Consider the following 22,349-nt stretch of genomic DNA (forward strand, 5'->3'; position numbering starts at 1 on the left):
TATTACCTTAATTCCAAATTATGTTACCAAAACGAGAGGGCTCTGAAACATGCCCACAAACATGAAAAAACGTATTGCCCTGTGAACATTTAAGGCTCCAAAATTGTCATGGCTTGCTCTGTTGACTCATATAATCTTTGTTGGTTTCTCATCCTTGCCACCAATACGAGAACAAGAAGAGGTGAGAAGTAGCCAGATCCGCAGGTATGAGCAAAAACCACTGTCTACACGGAGTCTCACATGGGTATTGAGAAATATAAGTAGTAAGTACATAAACAAACAAAAAAAAAGGACTCTTTAAAGGCCTACTGAATAAATGAATTTGTGTTCATAACATGAACACAAATAGTATCAAATATTTGATAATGTATAATAAATATAATAATATTCTTCCATTTCTTTTTTTCTCAACAAAATGTAAGGAGGCAAAAATTGGAGATTACCTTGAGTGTATTCACTTCCTCCAGGGCATCATTTCTTTCACGCTTAAGCCTTTCTATTTCATCTGCCTCTGAGGAATCACAAGGAAGGAGCTGTCAACATTAAAATATAAGAAAAAAGTTATGCATTAGATACTAATTATGAGAACTAGCATAAAAATCCTTTTTGACGAGTGTTAAAGCTTTTGCATTTTAATAACAAAATTTAGTTTCTTACTTTGGAGTCACTTGATTAGATGAAAGAGAATGTTAAAGCAATCTGGGGTAACTTGATTTAAGCTTAACTTTGCATTGCTGTTATTTATAACAGAATCCAGGTGATCGTAAGGTATACATACCCTGTTGTCACCTTTATGTCATCAATTTTAACAATACAATTTCTCTTAAAAGCCCAAATCCCAAGATTGTGTTTATAATGTCAAAAAGACTTTCTGAGTTATCAACATAAACTACTCCCCAAAGATACCCACCCTAAGTACATGGTATCTGAGGCTAACAAAACGCTGTACGTTATCAACCAAGAGAATTTATGTGAACCGAGTAAAGTTCACTGATTGATTCCATGCCTTGTTTTGACTAAATGAAATGCAATGTTAACAGCCAAGCAGCTTAAAAAGATTCCCGCACAGAAACTGTGGACTGAAGGTAATATTAATAATTCATGCACAAGTGAACAGCAACTACCGCAAAATAGCAGAGATGGCAATTCCTCTTTTCTGACTGCTGCCATGATCTCTCTAACAGTTAATTACATGGTAAAAAAACAATAACAATCTAATCAGAGGTAAAAATCCAAGTCTAATTACAGCCATCTTGTATGTTTAAATTATAACAGAACTAAAAAAAAAAAGTATGGAAAATATAATTTAAAGGACTATGTGGAGAAAATGATTGCTTTGTAAGTATGGGCTTAAGGCAGAGCCCTTCAGATAGGAGAGGTGAATGCAGAGTAACAAAAGATAATAAAAATAATTAATGACAGGGGTGCCTGGCAGTTAAGCTTCTGCCTTCGGTTCAGATCCTGATCCCAGATCATGTTGTCAGGCTCCCTGCTCAGCGGGGAGCCTGCTTCTCCCTCTCTCTCTGCCCTTCCCAACCCCCTACACCCCCACTTATACACACTCTCACTCTAATAAACAAATAAAATCTTAAAAAATAATTAATGGCAATACCATTTATTACAAACTTACTATGCGCAGATACATTGCTAAGGGCTATATACATTCAATATTACATTCTTCCTATAACCTTGTCTCCATTTAACAGATGAGGAAACAGGCTCAGAAGGTTAGCAGCTTACCTAAGGTTTCACAGCTGATAAACGGCCACCCTGAGATTCCCACAGAAGTCTGACATTACTCTGTGATTTTTACTAACCGCCCAAGAGAAATCATGATGGAACAGAAATGACAAATTCAGGTTTGATTTCTAAATCTTAGCACAAGTGAAGTACGAGGTCATTCCTCAATTTGGGGGGAGAAATATTTTTCCTGCACATTACTGGTTCCTTTGGTCCTGACAGTTACCTTTGGGTATCTATGGCCATTTGTTTCACAATTTACACCCTCACAACACCTTCGTCTGTCCCTGTTACTCTACTCTTTCGTGAGTACTCAACACATACTCATAGAATTCATTCTACGGATTAGTTTTTAATACATTTTCAAATGTAACAGTATTTCCCAAAGTACGTTCTAAAGGATATTAACTACGTTTTGCACAAAAGCCAAATTGAGTGGTGGTGATGGTGGTAGCAGTCCCTGTGGTCAGGTAAATTTGAGAAATGTAAGATTTAGAAAAAAACGAACTTTCTTTCCTGAAGGGCTTCCAACATCCTTAATATGCTAATGAGCATTTTAAATATCCCTAAAGGAAATAAATAACTTGTTGCATTTCCTCAAGTTATTTGACGATACCCCTGACCACCACACCTTTATTTATTCTGTGGCATCTGGACTAATGCCTGCAAAACACAGTGTTCTGGGAAAGATTGCTACTCAACATTCAGCTAAGCCTATTGTTACCTTGCATGCTACCTACATGTGAAATAAACAGAATTCAAAAGTTTAGATAAGAATCTAGACAACAGAGCTAATTATACATAAAATATATATATAAAGTGAAATTATAGACTGGGGTTTTAGGGATGTGATTATAAACTTTGAGCTTAAAACACAGGGGCAAATCATGGAGAAAGGGGCTCACGGTACCATTTCAGGAGGCAAAACACTAGGCTTGACCAATCATAGAACAAACTATGACTTCAAAACAAAACAAAACAACATGTGTTATAATCCTACTGCTATTTCAGGCTAAGCAGTGAAAACTCAACAGCCACAGAACTGGCCATAGATGGTACCTGTGAATTCTGTGAAAAGCCTCTTTGTGCTCAGTCATGTGTTAAGAGTTCCAATATGCTTCAACTAAGCGAGCAACAGATGAAATGAATTGTTGCTACTTAACTTCAAATGATTCCAGACAGATAACTGTTTTCTAACCTGTTTCCAATTCTTGGACTTTACCCTTACCTTCCTCCATTCCTTTCCTGTCTGGTTCTCCTGGTATCATTTGTGACCCTCCGGTCCTCTGACCTCTGAAACACCCGGTAAATAACATTGTAAATCATTTCCACTCTATTCTGGATAGCTACTATTTCACTGGTCTCATTCTGAAACTCAATTCATCTTCAACAGAACAATAATGTCTGTTTCAGGTCATTTTTTTTTTTTTTGATAAAAACCTTCCATTAGAAACTCATTCAATTACCTCCTTTCCTTAAAGTTTCTGTATATTCCCTTATTTTCTCCTTCCTTTCTCTTGCTCACTCCTCCAGTTCTTATAATTTGCTTTCTATATCTTTCCTCTCATCCCCACATTTTGAAAATAATTATGCTCAATGTCACTAGTTAACCTAGTATTTGGCAGAATAAATGCACCCCTCCATCAACTTTCTTCTTTGTTTCATGTAACATTGCTTAAGCCATCTGTCCTTGAAACTTTCTCTTCCCTAGGTTTTTGATATCCCACTATCTCACCTACCCTTCAGAATTATTTAGGCTATTTCTCATGACTTAATTTTATTTCCATTCCTTAAATGGGGGAGGTTCCCCAAAGTTTGTCCCTTTCTCCCTTTTTCTCTACAAGCTCTCCCTGAGTGATCACGTTTAATGCCACGCTTCAACTATCACCCTCCGAATCATTTCCAAATCTCCCTTTGTGTCCAGTTCCTTATTTCCAATGACCTTTTGGTTACTTACACCTGTCAGCGTATTGAACTTACTCTCTAAAATCCAACCTATCGTCTCCTCCACTTTTCATATCTCCCTATTTCTATTGACAGCACCATTCTATTATTAATCATTCTAATCAAAACTCTCCAGTTATCTTTAACTCACTCTCCCTAGGTTCTTACACCCAAATGCAAGTCTTAAGGGTGATATACTTCTTGTTATTGGTAAATATCATATATCTGTCTCTCCATTCCTTCCCATTACCCTTACCTTCAACATAGTTTAGTTCTTAATATTCTATATTTGGACTCTTTGTCCACTATCTAGTCTACCTACCACCAGTTTCATTCCCTTTCAAGATAACCAACACTGTTACAAGATTACCATTTCTAAACTATTATTTTGATCATGTCACAATTCTCCCTAATGGCTCCTCACCTACTACTAGTAAAGTACAAACTTCTAAGTGTAATATTTACCCTTTTAGGCCATCTTCCTTCACTGATCTGCATGTACCTACTTACCTTTTAAAAAAACCAGATGACTCTCGGCTTACCATCACATTATATATATTTTTAAATTCATGCTAATTCTCTCATCACTTTCTGCTCACCTCTTAAGCAGATAAAATCCCTATATCATTTAAAAATCACTCAAATGCCAAGTCTGTTATGAATCTTCTCTAAATATTCTGAGCTCTGTCGGTACTACAGCCTTATCACTCAGTGCTACAGTTTTTTAAACTATAATTATTTGTGTACATGCCTTTCTTTATATAATACCTTAAATTCCTTGAGGGACAGGCTTGACTTTTGTTTATTTTAGTAATGTGCTGGAATAGCTAACACAATACCATGTACACTGTCATTGTTCAGTGTACATATCTAATGCTTTACAGAGGAGTACATACTGCTACACACAGAGAGCAATACCTTTTATATTATGACCCCAGTATAAGTGAAACTTACTCAACTCAGATACAATTCATTATGATATTTTCCATTCTATTCTCTCACTTGCTAAAACAGGGGTTGTGCTCCCCCAAATTGATTTAGCAAGAAACCAAACTGAAAAAAATCTACTTTAGGGAATTTACAGTGTTCTCTCTGTGATTTTAAGATAATCCCTGTATGACACTTAATTAGGATGGTAAACCCACCATATTATTATGATAGACTCTAGTCTGCTGTTGCTAAGTTTGGAATTCTGCTAAATCTAGGCTCCAACCTTGCTTTTCTATATGTAACCTTGTGCTAAGCGCAGGTATAGCATGGTATGAATTTTTTAATATAGCAATGATGATTAGAATCACAGTCAGATAATTATATTTTTAGATCTAAATGCCATATTATTCCAAAATCATAAGTTTTTTTTTTTGTCAACTTAAACAAAAGTAGGACTGACTTAGACTGACTCAGCAATTCTTCCTTCTTGAAACATGGCACCTCAAGAAATCTTATGAGTCAGATGAAATGATGGGCAAAAAGAGTCTCATCACAAAAGAGTATATATTGTGTGATTCTATTTATTAGGACGTTCAAGAACAGGCAAAAGTAATCGCTAATATGTCAGAATAGTGGTTCCATTGTAAAGGAGGGAGTGGTGGCCAACTGGGACAAAGTTGGTACAATGGAGCCTTTGAGTGGTGATTATACACGAGATACTAATAGATATTCATCACGTTGTACACTTGAGATTTTTATACTTTACAGGGTATCCATTATGCTTCAGCAAAAATATTTTTAAAAAATAAATTAAGGAAAAGGCAAGCCAGAAAAAGGAAACGCAAGTAAAAAACAACCATCCCTAGCAGATGGATTATGAGATTTGACTCTGTTGTTTGTGACAAGATGGTTGAGGGGGTAACCATAGTGGAAATTCCCCACTCTCACAGACTGTCAGCCTCCTCAACCACAGATTGATTGATACTTCAGACGAAGCACTATGGTGTTCTTTTCAACAACAACAAAAAGTTTAGGAATACTACTACAAAATAATAAGGTATTTTTCATTTGTTTCTGATGAGCTACTTGATAAGCAGTGATTTTTACAGTATTTTTCAAACTGTGGTACATGACCCATTCGTGAATTTTAAGTCCAAAAATTTAATGAAATAGAATGAATATTAAATAAGAATGCAAGGATATAGAAAATGTATGTACTATTTTGGTTTTCTTATTAGGGATTCAAGTGAAAAAAAAAGGGCAACATTTTATGGGATATTTTCTACACGTTGACAAGCAGAATACAACAAAGGAAGCCTTATAAACTGATATAATGACAATTGCACAACATTTTGATATGAAGCCACAAACAGGAAATTATTGGCATGCAGAAGACCTTGCACAATTACCATCGGTACTTGGCTTTTGTCATCAAAGTATCACAGACTGAATACACGCTTATCTGCCCTAAAATCATATTGGCTAGAAAGGAAGTAAATTACTAATTTGGAGCACCAGTATTTTTTGCAGCTGTTAAGCAAGCTTTGCATGCTCACCCAAAGTACTCTGAATTCCCCGTTTCTCTTATGTTGAGAGCCACACAACCACCGTTGCCTTTCCTTACCCAAAGTGGGGACAGTAGGTTTGAGAACTGTTTGGCAGTAAGAAAACAACGCTCTGCTGTCAACATCAGGTATGAAAATACATAACACCTGAAACAGCAAAAAACAGTGCTCTTACAGGTTCAGTTCTCCTACCTTCAATGCTACTAAATCAGTTCTGATAAATCAGTGCCTCAATTCTAGGAGACTGGGTGATCTCCCGAAAGTTTCCAAGTAACTAGATCATGGGAACCCTCATTCTCAATGATAGGAACTCTCATTTATTGCTATTATGACTGCAAAATGATATAGACATTTTGGGAGATAGTTTGATGGTTTCTTATAAAACTAAACATCTTCTTACCATATAAACCAGCGATTGTGCTCCTTGGTATTTACCCAAAGGAGCTGAAAACATGTTCACACAAAAAAACCTGCAAATGGATGGCAATTCACAATTGCCGAAATTTGGAAGTAACCAAATGTCCTTCAATAGGTAAATGGATAAACTGTGGTACATTCAGATGATGGAATATTAATCAGCACTAAAAACACATGGAAAGATATGGAGGAACCTTAAATGCAGATTACTAAGTGAAAGAAGCCAATCTGAAAAGGCTACATACTGTATGATTCCAACTACATGACATTACAGAAAGGGCAAAACTATGAAGACAATAAGAGGACCAGCGACTGCCAGGGTTGAGGGGTGCAGGTGTGGAGAGATGAACAGACAGAGCACAGAGGTAAAAATCAGAGCGGTAAAAATACTATACATGATATCATAATGATGGACACATGTCATTATACATTTGTGCAAACTCACATAGAATGTACAGCACCCAGGGTGAACCATAATGTAAACTATGAACTCCAGGTGATGATGTGTCAACGTAAGCTCATCAACTGTAACAATGTACCACACTCTGGTGCAGGATGTTGATAATGAGGGAGGCTATGCATATGTTGGGGCAGAGGGCACTTGGAAAATCTCTGTACCTTCCCCTCAATTTTGCTGTGAACCTAAAACTGCTCTAACAAATGAAGTCTTAAAAACAAAAAAAGACACCATTTATTATAAAGGCAAAAAGGTGAAAGGTAACTAGGAATAAATCTAACAAAAGATTAATAAAGCTTGCACTGGGACAAATGTATCAAATGTATTATTTTCTATTGAAGAAGATAAAATTAGAAAGTCAAAACATGTTTACAGATAGGAAAACTTAAATTTATAAAGATGTTGTTTCTTCCCAAAATAACCTAGAAATTCAGTACAGTAAGATTTTTACTAGAACTTATTTGGACAAGAAAAAAGATTAGCCAAAGCAATATTTACAAAGAAGAACAAAGTGCAAGAATGTGTTATTAGATATCAATACTTATGAAGCTAAGTAAACCAGTACAGAAGAATTTAAAAATGCCTGTGCAAGTATGAAAATCTTATAAATGACAGAGCTGGATTGTAAATAATTCATCCATTGAAATATGAATTTATATTTTAAAAATTACCTTTATAAAAATAATTGATCAAAATTTATATATTTTTTATTTTTTGATTGTGTACCAAAAAGTAGAATTACTACTCAATTCAGAAGAAAATTTTAATGTCAGAACTTATGAATACAGTGAATTAAAACAAACACATTTTAATCACCTAAATTTTTTGCAACAGAATAATAGGGTGATCAATGACTGATTTTTTTTCAATGACCAATTTTTAAGTATACTGTATTCTTGAAATTATAATATATCAAGGTAACATTCTAGGGTTATATGGAATAAAAATAAAAGCAGAGAAAAAAGGAAAGATGATAAATTTCTGAGAATAAGAATTAGTGAATGAATTTTCTTTTAAAAAAATGATTATGAGTATCAAAAACTATAGTATTTAGATTCCATTAGATACAGCTAAAGGGTTATATAACATTTTTCTTTTAAAAAGAGAAATATTTATAGTCATTGGAAACCAAATCAAAACACCAACCAAAAGAAAAGTGGTATCACTTCATGATTAGATTGAGTTGATTTTAAGGCAGGAAACATTCTAGAGATGAAGAGATTCAACATCTTGTCAGGATATAACAATTCTAAAATCATATACACCTAATAATACTGCCTATGATATGGAAAGCAAAAATGAGCAGAACTAAGGGAAATTTTAAAATGAAATGCCTCTTGCTCAATAAAAGAAAACAAGAAATGAGTAAGGAAATAGAAAAAAAAGAAATGGAAAATTTCAATCACATGATTAACAACCTTGACCTAATTGATATACAGGGAGTACTTACACTCACTCCAGTGCAGCACAGACATGCTTTTCAAAAAATGGGAATATTTCATAAAATTGACTATATGCTGGATATATGGTCAAAGGATTAATACCATGGAGAATGTGTTTCTGACTTCAGTGAAGGACACTAGAAATCAGCAACCAGAGGGAAACTATATAACTAGAAAATGTCTGAAATAGTTCAAAATAAGGGTCAAAGAAGCAATGACAATGGAAATATTACATCCTGAATGAAAATTAAAATACGATCTATAGAAACTGGTGGGTGTGATGTCTTTTTAAAAACTGTGTAGCACCATCTACGAGATAAAAAGTTGTATCACTAAAATATATTAAAAACCTAAAAAAATTCTGTGTTATTTTCTTTAACAAATTTTAGTATCTTGATGAAAGGAAAAAATCTCTAGTAAGATATCCATTAACAGAATTATTCAAGAAAAGGACAAAAACGTGAATAAAATAACCTTAGAAGACATTAAAAAAAATAGGAAAGATCTCCTTCCAAAAAGACCCAGACCTAGACCATCTGGCATATGAAACGTTTTCAAACCTCAAAGGAACAGATAAAGTTTCTATTACGTAAGCTGTTGCAGAAAAATAGAAATGGCATAAATTTTATTTACACCATTAAAAAATTTTTTTTTAAAGATTTTATTTATTTATTTGACAGAGATAGAGACAGCCAGCAAGAGAGGGAACACAAGCAGGGGGAGTGGGAAAGGAAGAAGCAGGCTCATAGCAGAGGAGCCTGATGTGGGGCTCAATCTCATAACGCTGGGATTACTCCCTGAGCCAAAGGCAGACGCTTAACCGCTGTGCCACCCAGGCGCCCCTACACATTTAAATTTTTAAAAATAATTTGTAAATAAGTAGATATAAAAATAGCAGAGGAGCCTGATGTGGGGCTCAATCTCATAACGCTGGGATTACTCCCTGAGCCAAAGGCAGACGCTTAACCGCTGTGCCACCCAGGCGCCCCTACACATTTAAATTTTTAAAAATAATTTGTAAATAAGTAGATATAAAAATATTTATAAAGATAATGCTAGCTTCTTTTAAAAAATTAAAAATGTAAAATGGCTCAAATATCATGAAAATTATTTTTTAGTCACTTTTGCAGCTCCTGTTCCAATGGTAATTCAGAAAAAAGTAAAATTTTGTGGGAAAAACAGAAATGTAATTAATTTAACATGCCTATCTAGAAAACCCAAGACAAGTGAAAAATAGGTAGAATAAGGGAGTTCAACAGAGTGGCACCGCACAAAATAATCATGCAAAAATTAGTATCTTGGGGCACCTGGCTGATTTAGTTGGTGGAGCATGAAACTCTTGATCTCAGGGTTCTAAGTTCCAGTCCTACACTGGGTGGAGAGATGACTTGAAAACAGAATCTTTAAAAAAATTAGTATCTTTACTAATCATCAATTAGAAAATATAATAGTTAAAAAAATCCCATTTCCAATAGCAACAAAAACTACAGCATACCTTTTCAGACGTAACAAGAAATATTTAAGACATGTATGAAGCAAGATACAATTTTCTCTTTCCAAAATATCAACAAACACCTAAATGACTGGAGAAATAAACCACGTTCATCTCTCCCAAACCACTCTTTGAATTCAACGCAATTCCAATTTTAAAAAGTCCCAACTGAATTTTTATTACCATGGCAAAAATGATTCTAAAGATCATCTAGAAGATCAAAACCAAGAAGTTAAAAAGAAAAAATTAAGCCTACCACATGACAATGAGATATGCAGCTAGAATAATTAAAATAGTAATTGTACTGGCAGAAACTGATCATTGGAACAGAGTGGTGGGTCTAGAAACAGATCTGTGTGTCTAGATAGAGATTTAGTATAGGATAAAGTTCGTATATCAAATTAGCGGCAAGGGGCGCCTGGGTGGCTCAGTTGGTTAAGTGTCTGCCTTCAGCTCAGGTCATGATCTTAGGGTCCTGGGATTGAGCCCTGCACCAGGCTCCCTATTCAGCGGAGAGTCTGCTCCTGTCTCTCTCTCTCTTTCTCCCTCTGCCCTTTCCCCCTCCTCATTCTCTCTCTCTCTCTCTCTCTCTCAAATAAACAAAATCTTAAAAAAACAAAAACAAAAACAAATTACCAGCAAAAGTGAAGAACGATAATTATAAGTAAAAGATGGTGGAATAAGGGCAAGTGGTTATCCATTTGGAGCCCTAACTCATGCATAGACAAGGAAAGATTTTGAGTGAACTGAATACATAAATTGGGAAGACCTTCCTGAATGATACAATAACACAGAAACTCTGTAATGAAAAGGACTGAAAAATTTGATAATATAAATGTCATAAATGTCAAAGTTCTTTTTTTTTTTAAGATTTATTTATTTATTTTGAGAGAGAGAGAATGGGCAGGCGGAGGGGCAAGGCAGAGGGAGAGAGAGAATCCTCAAGCAGACTTCCCACTGAGCGTGGAGCCCAACATGGGGCTTGAGCCCAGGACCCTGAGATCATGACCTGAGCTAAAAGCCAGAGTCGGCAGCTTAACTGACTGAGCCACCCAAGAGCCCCTAAGTGTCAAAGTTCTGTAGAACAAATGACTTGTGAAGTTAATAGGCTTCACAATTACATTTTACATAAAGCACAAAAAAGGCAAAAGAGGAGGCAAAGGAATAGTAACCTGATTGAGGGTGCAGGGGAAGGAACAGGAGTAACGGAAGAGGAACACGGGGCAGGAGAGCATCAGGACCTTTGTACTGTATTTCCTTCATGTTCTGTTTCTTTTTTTTTTTTTTTAAGTTTTCATTTATTTATTTTTGAGAGCAAGCGAGTGAGCAGGGGGCAGGAGGAGAGCAGGAGCAAGGGGGGGGGAGGATCTCAAGCTGACTCCCCCACTGTGGGCACAGCCTGACGCAGGGCTCAACCTCATGACCCTACGATCATCACCTGAGCCAAAACCAAGAGTCGAATGCTTAACCGACTGAGGCCACGCAGGCACCCCGTCCTTCATGTTGATCTGGACACTGACACATGAAGATGGTTCAGACCGTAAAATTTCAGAGGGTATACACTTATGAATACTTTACTCTGACAAATTTAGGGAGAAGTAGCATGAGGAGATACTGAGAGAGGAGGGACAGAAGAGAGCAAGATGAAATTTCACTTACGATTTTAAATTAATCTGAGTTTTCTATATTTATTAAGAAGCATATATTATTTGCATAATTTTTTTAAAAGTGAAAAATGAAAAAAAAAGGCTGCATATATGACATAGAACAGTCAAGACTTACAATCCAAGCACAATCAAGACATTTCTATAGGGCACACCCTACCTGTGAATCTAATATGCTGGAAATTTCATGCGCACTGACATTCACTTCATCCAACTGCAAGGAAAACAAGTTTCTGGCCACCTGGACAAAATCTGCAATGGAATACACGTCAGTAGGCACACAGCATTTAACCTCATCTGAACACATCTTACCTTCTTCTAACTGAAGTTGAAGCTATGCGTTAGAACCAACGCTTCAAACGTAACTTTTCAGTGGGTTACCTTAAAGGGGTATTACCTGAAGTGACAGATAAATACAACCTCAAATAATAAGTGAGAGATAAATCGGTTTTAACTCACCTCAGTTAACTTCGCCGAGCTTAATAAATCAGTTAAAGTAACGATAAAGAACAAACATGTCACAGGGCATATCTCTTTCTGCAACTCTTTTACTATGAGCAAGAACTTTCTCTGAAACATAGGACAATACTGTGACTTACAGCTTTTCTAGCTGGAGCCAGAGGTTTAATAATAATAATAATAGCAGGAGCTAATGTTTATGTAACAGCCTCTATGCTAGGCACACTGCTTTGCTATTTCGTCCTCTCAACAGTTTTCTGAGGTACGTCCTCCTATGCTCTCCATTCTACACACTGCAGCTAAGACAAATTCACTGCCAAACTTCCCATGGCTACATGGCAAGTAAGTAGCAGAGCAGAATTCCATTCAAGGTCTGACTCCAAGGCATATACTCTTAACAACTGTTAATTAAGACTGCCTAATGCCGGGGCGCCTGGGTGGCTCAGTTGGTTAGGGGTCTGCCTTCGGCTTGGGTCATGATCTCAGGGTCCTGGGATTGAGCCCTGCATTGGGCTCCCTGTTCAGAGGGAAGACTGCTCCCTCTCCCTCTGCGTCTCCCCCTGCTTGTGCTCTCCTTCTCTCTCTCTCAAATAAATAAATTAATAAAAATCTTAAAAAAAAAAAAGGACTGACTGATGCTGGCTAGCAAACTGTAAACTTCTTCAAACATGAGTGTGACCCATTCATCTATGTATCTTCAAATTTTCAAATTTTAGCTATTACATTTTTAATTTCCAAAGATCCTTTTTTGTATGCTCTGATGGTTCCTATTCTACAATATCCTATTCTTTATTTCCTGGATGCCTTATCTTTGTTTACCTTTTCAGAGATGCTCATTGTGGTTTGTCTGAAGTTCTTTCCTGCTCTTGAAAAAATTATTCCTCCTTTCTCAGGGTTCCTGTTTTTCTCCTTGTCAGACAGTTTTGGGCTCTTATAATTTATTCTGGAGAATTTCTCCAAATGTCTGGTGACCCTTGGCTATAAGTTTATATTTAGAAGAATCACCATCAAAACACTGATTGGAAATTTTGTGTATATAACTTGCCTTGTCATCTGGCCGGTTTCACTACAGAGCAATCAGGAGACCAACTGACATTTTAGGGCAGATTCTTCAGCGAGAATCTTACAATCTCTTGCCTACAGAGTGTAAACATGACTGCAAAATTCACCGAGCAATCTGGGTGTTTTGTGACAACTAACCACACACTTCTCCAAATTCCCTGACTCCTGGCAACTATAGGTTCTCTGGTTTAATTTCTCAAGAGAATATATTTCTTTTCCTTTGCAGTATAAGGGACTGTTAGATCCTGGGCTGCTTGAGAGGGAGCAGGTAAAAGCACAGACAAAAACTTCTACTGATTTCTAACAACCCTATTTGAAATGCCCTGCCTCCACCCGGCCTTCAGAAGTACCTGATATTCTTAATTCCTAACCCTTTTCAGGGACAAATCAGCTTGTTTCCCATTATGGTTCCCCCATCGCTTTAGACACCTGGGCTTTTTTGCCTTTACTCACTAATTCATTTACTTTCCTCATCCATGCTCTATCCCTATATAGCATGGTTTTGGTTAATACATGCAATTCTGTTTTTCGTTCTCCTCACTATTTGGGGTGATTTTCAGAAGAAGAGGAAAGCAAATGTATATTTTTTCCATCACTTTGAAACTAAAAAGTGAATTTTTTTTAGCAATACGGATACTTTAAAGATAATATAATGTTGCATCTATTGTATAAGAAAAAAATTAAATACTCAATGCTATCAAGGATGTAAAAAACTGTTATATTCAGACATTACCAGTGGCAGAACAAATACATATGTAAAATATCTCTTGAAAACAACTTATCAATACCTATCAAAAATCTAAACCACTTGTAGGAATTTATCCTAAGAAAAAGAAGAAAAAAAAACTATGATACTAAATACAGACTTATTTATACCACCAGCTACCAAGAAACCATCAAAAGTCCCAAAAGCAGAAAGGCTTAATATTATAGTACATCAACTAAGTATTCAATATTATGCTAACTTTAATAAGAATAATTATACAGCATCATAAACATATTTATTCTGTCATATTAGCTGGAAAAAAGTATGAAATTTCACAGCAGTAGAAATAGAACTTCTGTATTTTACATTGTTTCTTTTGTTATTACTAAAGAAATGTTTATGCAATCAATAAGAAACAAAAAAGTCGGATAGAATGATGATATTTTAGTGCTGGAAGATTCTAGGAAAGTCTCCTTTCTGCTGACCCAGCCAGGCCAGTAATTCTAGATGACATTTTAGGGTACTGATTAAGGAACTTGAAATAGATGTGGTCTTATTTTGCCCTCTCTCCTTCTTAAGAAGATGCACTCCTAATGAAGATAGGTCACCATAACTCTCCCACCAAGTTTCTGTGATGACAAAACACGATAAACCTAATATTACCTCCAAAAGACACTGTCCCCTTTGGGTCTACTTGGACTCGCTGTCTCAGGGCTTGATGCTGTTCCTTTGTGGGCTGAATTCCAAGATAATCTAGAGCCTGGAAGGAAAAGGACTCATGTGAAGTAATTTTTCAAATCTCTGAAGAATAAAACTTTTCATTACAACTTTATTTTACAACCCAGTGAAAGGAATCAATATCAGGAACAGGGACCAGAATTACATGCCCAGAGAAAGTCTGTGGACTATTTATGGATTAATTTTCTATAAAACATTAGCTTCCTTATTCTACCAACACCTCAGTTTGTGTGTGTGTGTGTGTGTGGTTTGTTTCTTTTCTTTTTTGCAAGACTAGCACTTTGGCTGATGCCAAATTTATAAGCATAGCCCTAGAACCAAAACTCAATTTCTTAGTTTAAAATATGTGATATGGAAGAAAAAAAATAACAAGGAAATTCTATTAGATCAGATTAAACATTAATTTCTAAAAGGAGCACTACAAAACACAGATATTTTGTTAAGATACTTGAGACCAAAACTAAAGTGGATAGGAACTGGGTTAAATACAAAATATTCTAATTCTAGCTTATTTCTAGGCAGGCTTACACAAATAGTAAAATAGAAAGCTTTCTCTGGAACCCACCTCTCTTCCTTTCTTGTTCTTCTTTTCTCTACCTTCTTTTAGTACCCATAGCAGATTAAAAATCAGAGACGGCTGACTGTAATCCAACGTTCATTCTCTTTTTGTTCTTGAGTAACAGAACCACAAGTTTTCACTAGAAACACTGCCATCCAGCTAAAAAGTGTTCCCAGACCACTTTGGGGCTTGAAGCCATGGGAATGACAACATACTGGCCAAGGATGTCAAGGGTGAAGTATTGTGCGGTCCTTCTGGGAAGGCTTTCAAAAGTAGGTGTAGGCTATTCTTGTCCCTTTTCCTTCTCTCTTCTGGCTTAATTCAAAAAGAAATAAGATGGAAGGAAGGAGGGAAGGGAAGAAGGAAGGACAAAAGGGTAGAATACTAGAATTCAAGTAGTCATCTTGCTTGATAAGCTACTTCAATAAAGATGACAGAGCAGAAAGATAGAGCATGCGTCCCTGACACCCTGGAGCTCCCATGCCAGCCCTGCGTTACACACTTTGAGGCTTCTTTGTGGTGTGAAAGAAATTAACTTCTAATGGAAACCACTGTTATTTTAGGTTCTCCAGTTATATATAGTAAAACCTAATCTCGGCTAACACATACAGACAGACTGGATGCCCTATGACTAGATTCCGGCAAGAATACGTTTTGTGTCAGTCATATCAAAACTAAAAAGTAGGTAAAGTTTAATATTAGTAATTGTTCCTTATAAATTTCTCCCTCCTTTGGAATCTGCTCATTCATCATTTCATTCACCAAATAATTATTTAGTGCTTACTATTTCAGGCACTAAACTATGCAAAGGCAACACAAAGAAGATACAGTTACCCACAAAGAGTTATGGTCTCTAGAGTGAGAATAGCATGGAAATAAATGTCATTAGTGCAATATGTAATTTAATAGAAGTGTGTACGGGATATACTGTGGCAAAAACATACTGGTTAATGCATAGGTGGCTGGGCACAGTGAGAAGGGGAGCAGGAGAAATGGAGATTCAAGAGTGATTCTAGAGCATTTTGCCTGCTCTGTCTACACAGTCATAAAGATTTGCCTCGTATAACATGGAATAACGGTTCCTAACTTTTGGTGTTCTTTCCCTTCAGTTATAAAAATGTTCCAAACACACATTCACTCACACACACACATACACTGAGAGAAAGAATAATACAAAGAACATCCATGTACTCAAATACTCATTGGTATTTGCTTGAGATTATAAATATTTTTAAGAAATAAACACTATAGACTTGGTTGAAAGCTTTCTCTGTTGTTCCTCGGGCAGGAACCACTATCTTAAGATTGGTGTAAGCTTCCTGTCCATGATTTGATGCCATTAATACATGTATGCCCTAATGTTATGTACTCTCGTGCACTTAAAATTTTACATTGATAGTATGCTAAAAACATTATTATTTATAAATTTACTAATTATTTATTCACAAATTATTTTTATTTTTACCTCAGTATTGTGATTTCATAATTGCTCAATATTCTTGTCTGTGAAACTAGTTCACTTAACTTTAAATGGTATCCACTATATGAATACAAACTATACATTCTCTGATTAAAGGGCTTTTATCATTAGTCCAACTTATTTTTTTTATTACAAAACATTATATATATTTCCTTGTATGGAGGTGTGAAAATTTCTCTATAGTATATCCTTAGAAGAATAAGTGCTGAATCATATATATTGTGTGTGTGTATATATATCTATATATATATCTCTATATATGTATATATAATCACCTTTTGATATTGTAAAATTACTCTCCAAACTGGTTGTAGCAACTTAACACATGCCACTAGCATATAGGACCTGTTTTTCTATATTCTTAAGAGCATTTGTTGTTTTCACTTTAAATTTTGTCGATATGTTGAATATGAACTGGACATTGTTAAATTCCCGTAGTTACAAGTGAGATTAAACTTCTTTTACGTGTTTATTAGCGATGTTTTTGACTCATAAATCACTTAGCAATCTGTTTTAATTTTCACACACAGATTTGAGAAGTATTTTTTACATACTTGGTGGCATTCTCCCAAATATGAAAACAAAAAATGTCTCCAGACATTGCCAAATGTCCCCTGGGGGAGGGGGGGAAGAATGCACCCATATCCTTGAGAACTACTGCTCCAGTGAGATCACTATTAATAGTTTGGTGTATAATTTTCTTAATTTTTTCTATGAATATAGCACCTAAGTATTAAATATACATAAATTATGTATTTACCTACAATAACTATACCATATACAGCGTTATATGTTTATTTAAAAATTATCAATATATCACAGCTTTCTATTCCGTACATTTTTGCATCTTTTGCATGCTTTTCAAAATTGCTGTAATAGTGCCCTAGCATTCAGGTATATATATTTCAAATTTTGAACGTAACAAAAAACATTATAAAAGTCCCTTTTGAACTTCTCCCAAGAGGTAATACCTGTCATACATGTGGTTTAATATTCCTGAGTATTTTATTATATAATATTTGATATATAATAAAAACAGATATGTAACAGACACACATGTTTTGAAGCAGGGCAATAAAATAAAAATTCCATGAATCCATTTAAGAATTATAAAACTGCCAATAGTGCTGAATTCATGTCACATACTCCTGTCCTACTCCACAAGAGGTAACCACGACTATTGAAATGGGGAATTATCATTCCCATATGACTTATTTTAAGATGGTTGGTCACGTACATAGGTATCCCTAATGTGTTATTTTGTTTTGCTATACTTTAGCTTCATAAAAATGCTGCAGGTAGTCAGAATTCTGAAACTTGCTTTTTTTTCACCCTATAGTATGGTTTCATTATTCATCTGAGTTGTTACATGCTATTGTAACATCAAGACATTCACTTTCACTGATAAACACCTGATTAGATGAATATGTCACAATTTTTTCATCTATCCTCTAGCACACTGGGGTTTTCTGCTTATTGGCCACGCAACAATGAACATTCTTGTACACATCTACTCTAGCACATGGGTACAACTTTCTTTAGGGTGCATACTCAGGAGAAGTCTGGTGGGTCTTTTCTGATTGATTGTAGGACTTTTAAAAATATTTTGGATAGCAATATTTTATATGTTATGTGTATTACAAATATTTTCTCCCAGTTTTTAGCATAACTTTTTACTTTTTTATATTCTCTTTATGGAGTTTTTTATGGACAGCTCCCAGGCATGTTTGCATACCATTATTTCATGTTTTTATAAATACACATGATGGGGCATCTGGGTGGTTCAGTTGGTTAAGCGTCCAACTCTTGATTTTGGCTCAGGGTCGTGAGATCAAGCTCTGTGCTGGGCGTGGAGCTTAAGATTCTCTCTTTCCCTTTCTCTCTGCCCCTTCCCCTCCTCTTTCTAAGAAAAAAAAAGTATATAAATGATAAATTTGAAATTTAGAACTGATACTCTTGGGGAGAGGGACAGGTGTATGTGATCAAGAGGAAACACACAGGCAATGTCAAAAATTCTGATTCTTAGCTGGGTGGTAAGCATAAGTATGTTTGTTTTATTATTCTCTAAACTGTACATGTATAATATAAATTATTCTGTGTATGACTGATATTTTCGTATAAAGAAATAAAAACAATTTTACAAAAGTAATGCAAACAGAACATCTGTCACAGAAGGTACGTAATATAGGACTATTATTATACTAAGTAATAATAGAATTATAAAATACAGTCAGCTACAATGGAACTTGATCTAGAGCCAAACTTTAGAAATTTAATCTAGATGAATACAGCATGTCAGTCAGGTAAGCTCATAAATATAAATGGGAAATTATTTTTGGTCAAAAAACAAGTTCCAAAAATTTCTTGAATAATTAATGTCATCTTTTAACCTTAAGCAAAAATGCAAATTTTTTAATTGGACAAATAAATGTCCTTAACTCTTTCTAATGTCTGAATGATGAATTTTAAAAATGTCACTTCTTTACAATATTCGTCACATACTTCCTAACCTAATACAAAGAACATCTCATTAACTGTAATCAGACACGGGGTATGCCATTGCTCACTACAGCTTTCTTCAAATGTTACAGAAATGGCAAGAGGTAAAGTAAATATCAGCGAAATGGCATCTGTATCCCAAAGCATCTTTCTCAGGTACAAAAATACAGATAGTGTAGAAGTACAATAATTCTTGATCTTCAAGCCAACTAATAAACTGTATACTTATTTGCTGTGTTTACCATGCCTACTTATAAGTTTAACATTAAAATTAAATGATACTCACAGTGCTTGTAAAAATGCTTTAAAAAATAAAGCACTGCAAATAACTATGGTGAAATTATTTTAAAATATCTGTGTATTAAATCATCCTCAGAGTATTCATAGAAAGAGGCAATCCATTTTTCAGACAGGAATTAAAAAATAAGTAGTTTAGTATTAAAAATCATTTTCCAGTATATCCTGATATAAAACTGTCTACTTAGACTAGTAAAACATAGAGGATTTCATGAAGACAATGTAATGTGTAAATGTGTGTGTGTGTGTATATATATATATATATATATATATATACACACACACACACATATACGTCTTGACAGGTAATTTCCTTCACAAATTCTAACTTCTCTTTCTTAAAAATTGTACTGAGTAGGCTAATTACTTAACCACATGATTAGTCAACACCTTTTCCTTGTGAAATCTTATTATAACACAAATTTCCTAGATGCTATATGTAATATATTTATAGAAGATAAAGGAAAAAGATAATTTTATTTCATTTTAAGTATTTGATCACATTGGCCTTCTCTGTTACTGAATAGTAAATATGTTAAAAATATAATGGATAATAAAATCGAATCTGTCTACAAAGTAGCAACTGAAATAAAAGGACCTATTTCAAATGGATTGATACAGATATTATTACATTATTATGTAACCAAACAGAAAAGGAAGAAAGAGTAGTTCAGCAAATACTTGGGTAGATAGGAGCTAATTTGGATTTTGGGAAAAATAAATCTTATTAAATAAGATGTTTCATACTCTGAAAACAAAGAATGCTCTACTAAATAAAGTCACTAAATATACTTTCAATAAAAGCAAGAAGCTGAGTTAACACAGAATGTGGGTTGCCTTTGCTGTAAAATTACCATTTAATTTTTCTAGGAAAATAGTTTAGGCTAAAAGGAGGACCAAAACCTGGAAATTCTGATTCAACAAACAACTCAAATTTCTCAGAATCAATACAAATTTAGGTGATTTTCATATCTAAGACAATTAATTAGATTTTTAAAAAAAATCACATGCTAGGAAAACTTAAATCGAATAAAGAAACAAAGGCTGCCAAGTAAAGTCATTAGCTGGATAACTTTCTCCTTACCCAGAGAAATAGTATTAAACCCTGGATTTTAGAAAGGCATATTAAAGCAACATCATTTAAAAACAATAACTTACTTATTTATTAGGTATTTATAGATGTTTTTACACCTCAAATATTCTTTTTTAAAAAAATGTTAATATTAACTGACTGTAAATCTTGGCATCAGCCAGAACTTACGTTTTAGCCACCAATAAAAAGAGAGTACAAGTTAGCAAAAGAGATTCAGGATTTTGAAAACCTAAAGGAAATATCTTAAGTACCTAATTAATTGGAAAGTTTAATGAGCACAAACCAGGTGTTCAAAAAGTGGTAGGTGTACTTGATATCGTCATGGAGAAACTTCACCTTGTTGTTGAAACAAAATACACAAAAGGCGGTACAGCCCCACAAAGTGATGTTAAGTGCTACAGATGGGCAAAATATGGCAGTATTGGCCCAAACTATAATAGTTAGCAAAATCTGGACACAGGAATTGGAATTGGGTTAGGATATGAACACTGGGTAAGATTCAAGTTGATTCTGGAAAAGGTATTTGGTCTAGGACCATGCATTCAAAGGTATGAATACGGGAATAAACGCAATGTGTATTTATCGTAGCCGTGCATTTTCAACTCCTCCTAAAATGTAAAAAAAAAATCATTATCCATGAAAGCTGACAAGAAAGTACAGGCTGTGGACCTGCAGCACTATAGCCATTTTTATATTAAAAAAAAAAAAAGACATAGCACATTTTTGCTGAGCTCCCAGTTCACCTGATAGGAAAAGCTCTAAAACACTTTTTCTACTTTTAATTCTTCCTTTTCAGTCACCTTATGTTTCTTTTACACACAGCAGCTCTCAATATTTCACTCTCCCCAGAACTAATTTTTGGTGCCTCTTGGTACATTGCTACCATCTTCTTTATATTTAGTGAGCATCTGACTATTTTGTTCTTCAGGGTTTAGTTTCCCTTTGCTTTTTAAAAAGTTGAATAATGGGAGTATTACCTCCTCGCACTTGCTGCTATTACACCTACTGGGTCATAATTCATTCCCTGTTTCCTTTGATTCTCCGTTGTAAAACATCACATTTGTTGTATTCCCACACAGGAGGAAACTGATTAATTTGGTGTCAGTTTAGATTACAAAAGGTTTTATTTCTATTTTGTGCTAGTGAGTTGGCTGCTCAACTCAAACATAAATAATTAAAACTCAAACTGCCATTCATTTAATTGCAAATAAGTAATTCTTCAAGAAAGTAATGGCTCCAGCCCTTCCTTTATCCTCTCAAAGAATGAGAACACTTCCTTACTGCTGTTTTGTAGAAGAAAAATGGAAATTTAAAGTATTTACCATTTCCAGTTTCTCTGCCTTAAGGCGAACAGAGGGATTTAGGGAAATCTTCTTTCCTTGCGGTCCATAATTATCAGTCCGTGCAGGGGCAATATCTAAGAGACAACAGGGTGCACGTTAATTGGAAATTTAATTGGAATAGAACTTTTCATTTGACAGGATGTGTTCTGGGCTCCTGCTGTTCAAAAATAATTCTGGCTAATCAGTTGGCAGTTTTCACTTTTGTTTTCATGATTTTTTTTTCTTTAAATCTAAAATGTATCATATAAATCAGCTTCACTTGAGCACTAAAAGATATAAAAAGAATGGCCAATTATGCACTAAATCCCATGGAAATATTAATTTAAGAGACAAACATACATCCTACCACTACCCCATCATCACAGTGCCTTACTAATTGTAAAGTGAAATCTTTTTTCTTCAAAATAAGTAAAATCAGGTTAGGAATTCAAAAAGATCGTGATATTTCTTTTGCAAAAGTGG

General features: G+C 34.9%; 1 protein-coding gene and 1 long non-coding RNA gene across 6 annotated transcripts in view; one reads left to right on the forward strand and one right to left on the reverse strand.

Annotated features, from left to right (window-relative positions):
- STXBP4 (syntaxin binding protein 4) overlaps positions 1–22,349 on the reverse strand; it is a 165,937-nt gene that overhangs the window by 110,526 nt on the left and 33,062 nt on the right. For all 5 annotated transcript variants that reach the window (XM_034641790.1, XM_019806273.2, XM_034641789.1 and 2 more), the window contains exons 8-11: positions 21,867–21,961; positions 14,542–14,638; positions 11,812–11,903; positions 444–533 (exon numbers count right to left, since the gene is read on the reverse strand). In XM_034641790.1, coding sequence (XP_034497681.1) covers positions 444–533; positions 11,812–11,903; positions 14,542–14,638; positions 21,867–21,961 — 374 coding nt within the window. The remainder of the gene's footprint in view (positions 1–443; positions 534–11,811; positions 11,904–14,541; positions 14,639–21,866; positions 21,962–22,349) is intronic.
- Positions 1–22,349, forward strand: part of LOC117795781 — a 53,028-nt gene that overhangs the window by 19,384 nt on the left and 11,295 nt on the right. The gene's annotated exons all lie outside the window — the stretch shown is intronic.

This window comes from Ailuropoda melanoleuca, chromosome 13, assembly GCF_002007445.2.
Source record: "Ailuropoda melanoleuca isolate Jingjing chromosome 13, ASM200744v2, whole genome shotgun sequence".
Taxonomy (NCBI): Eukaryota; Metazoa; Chordata; class Mammalia; order Carnivora; family Ursidae; genus Ailuropoda; species Ailuropoda melanoleuca.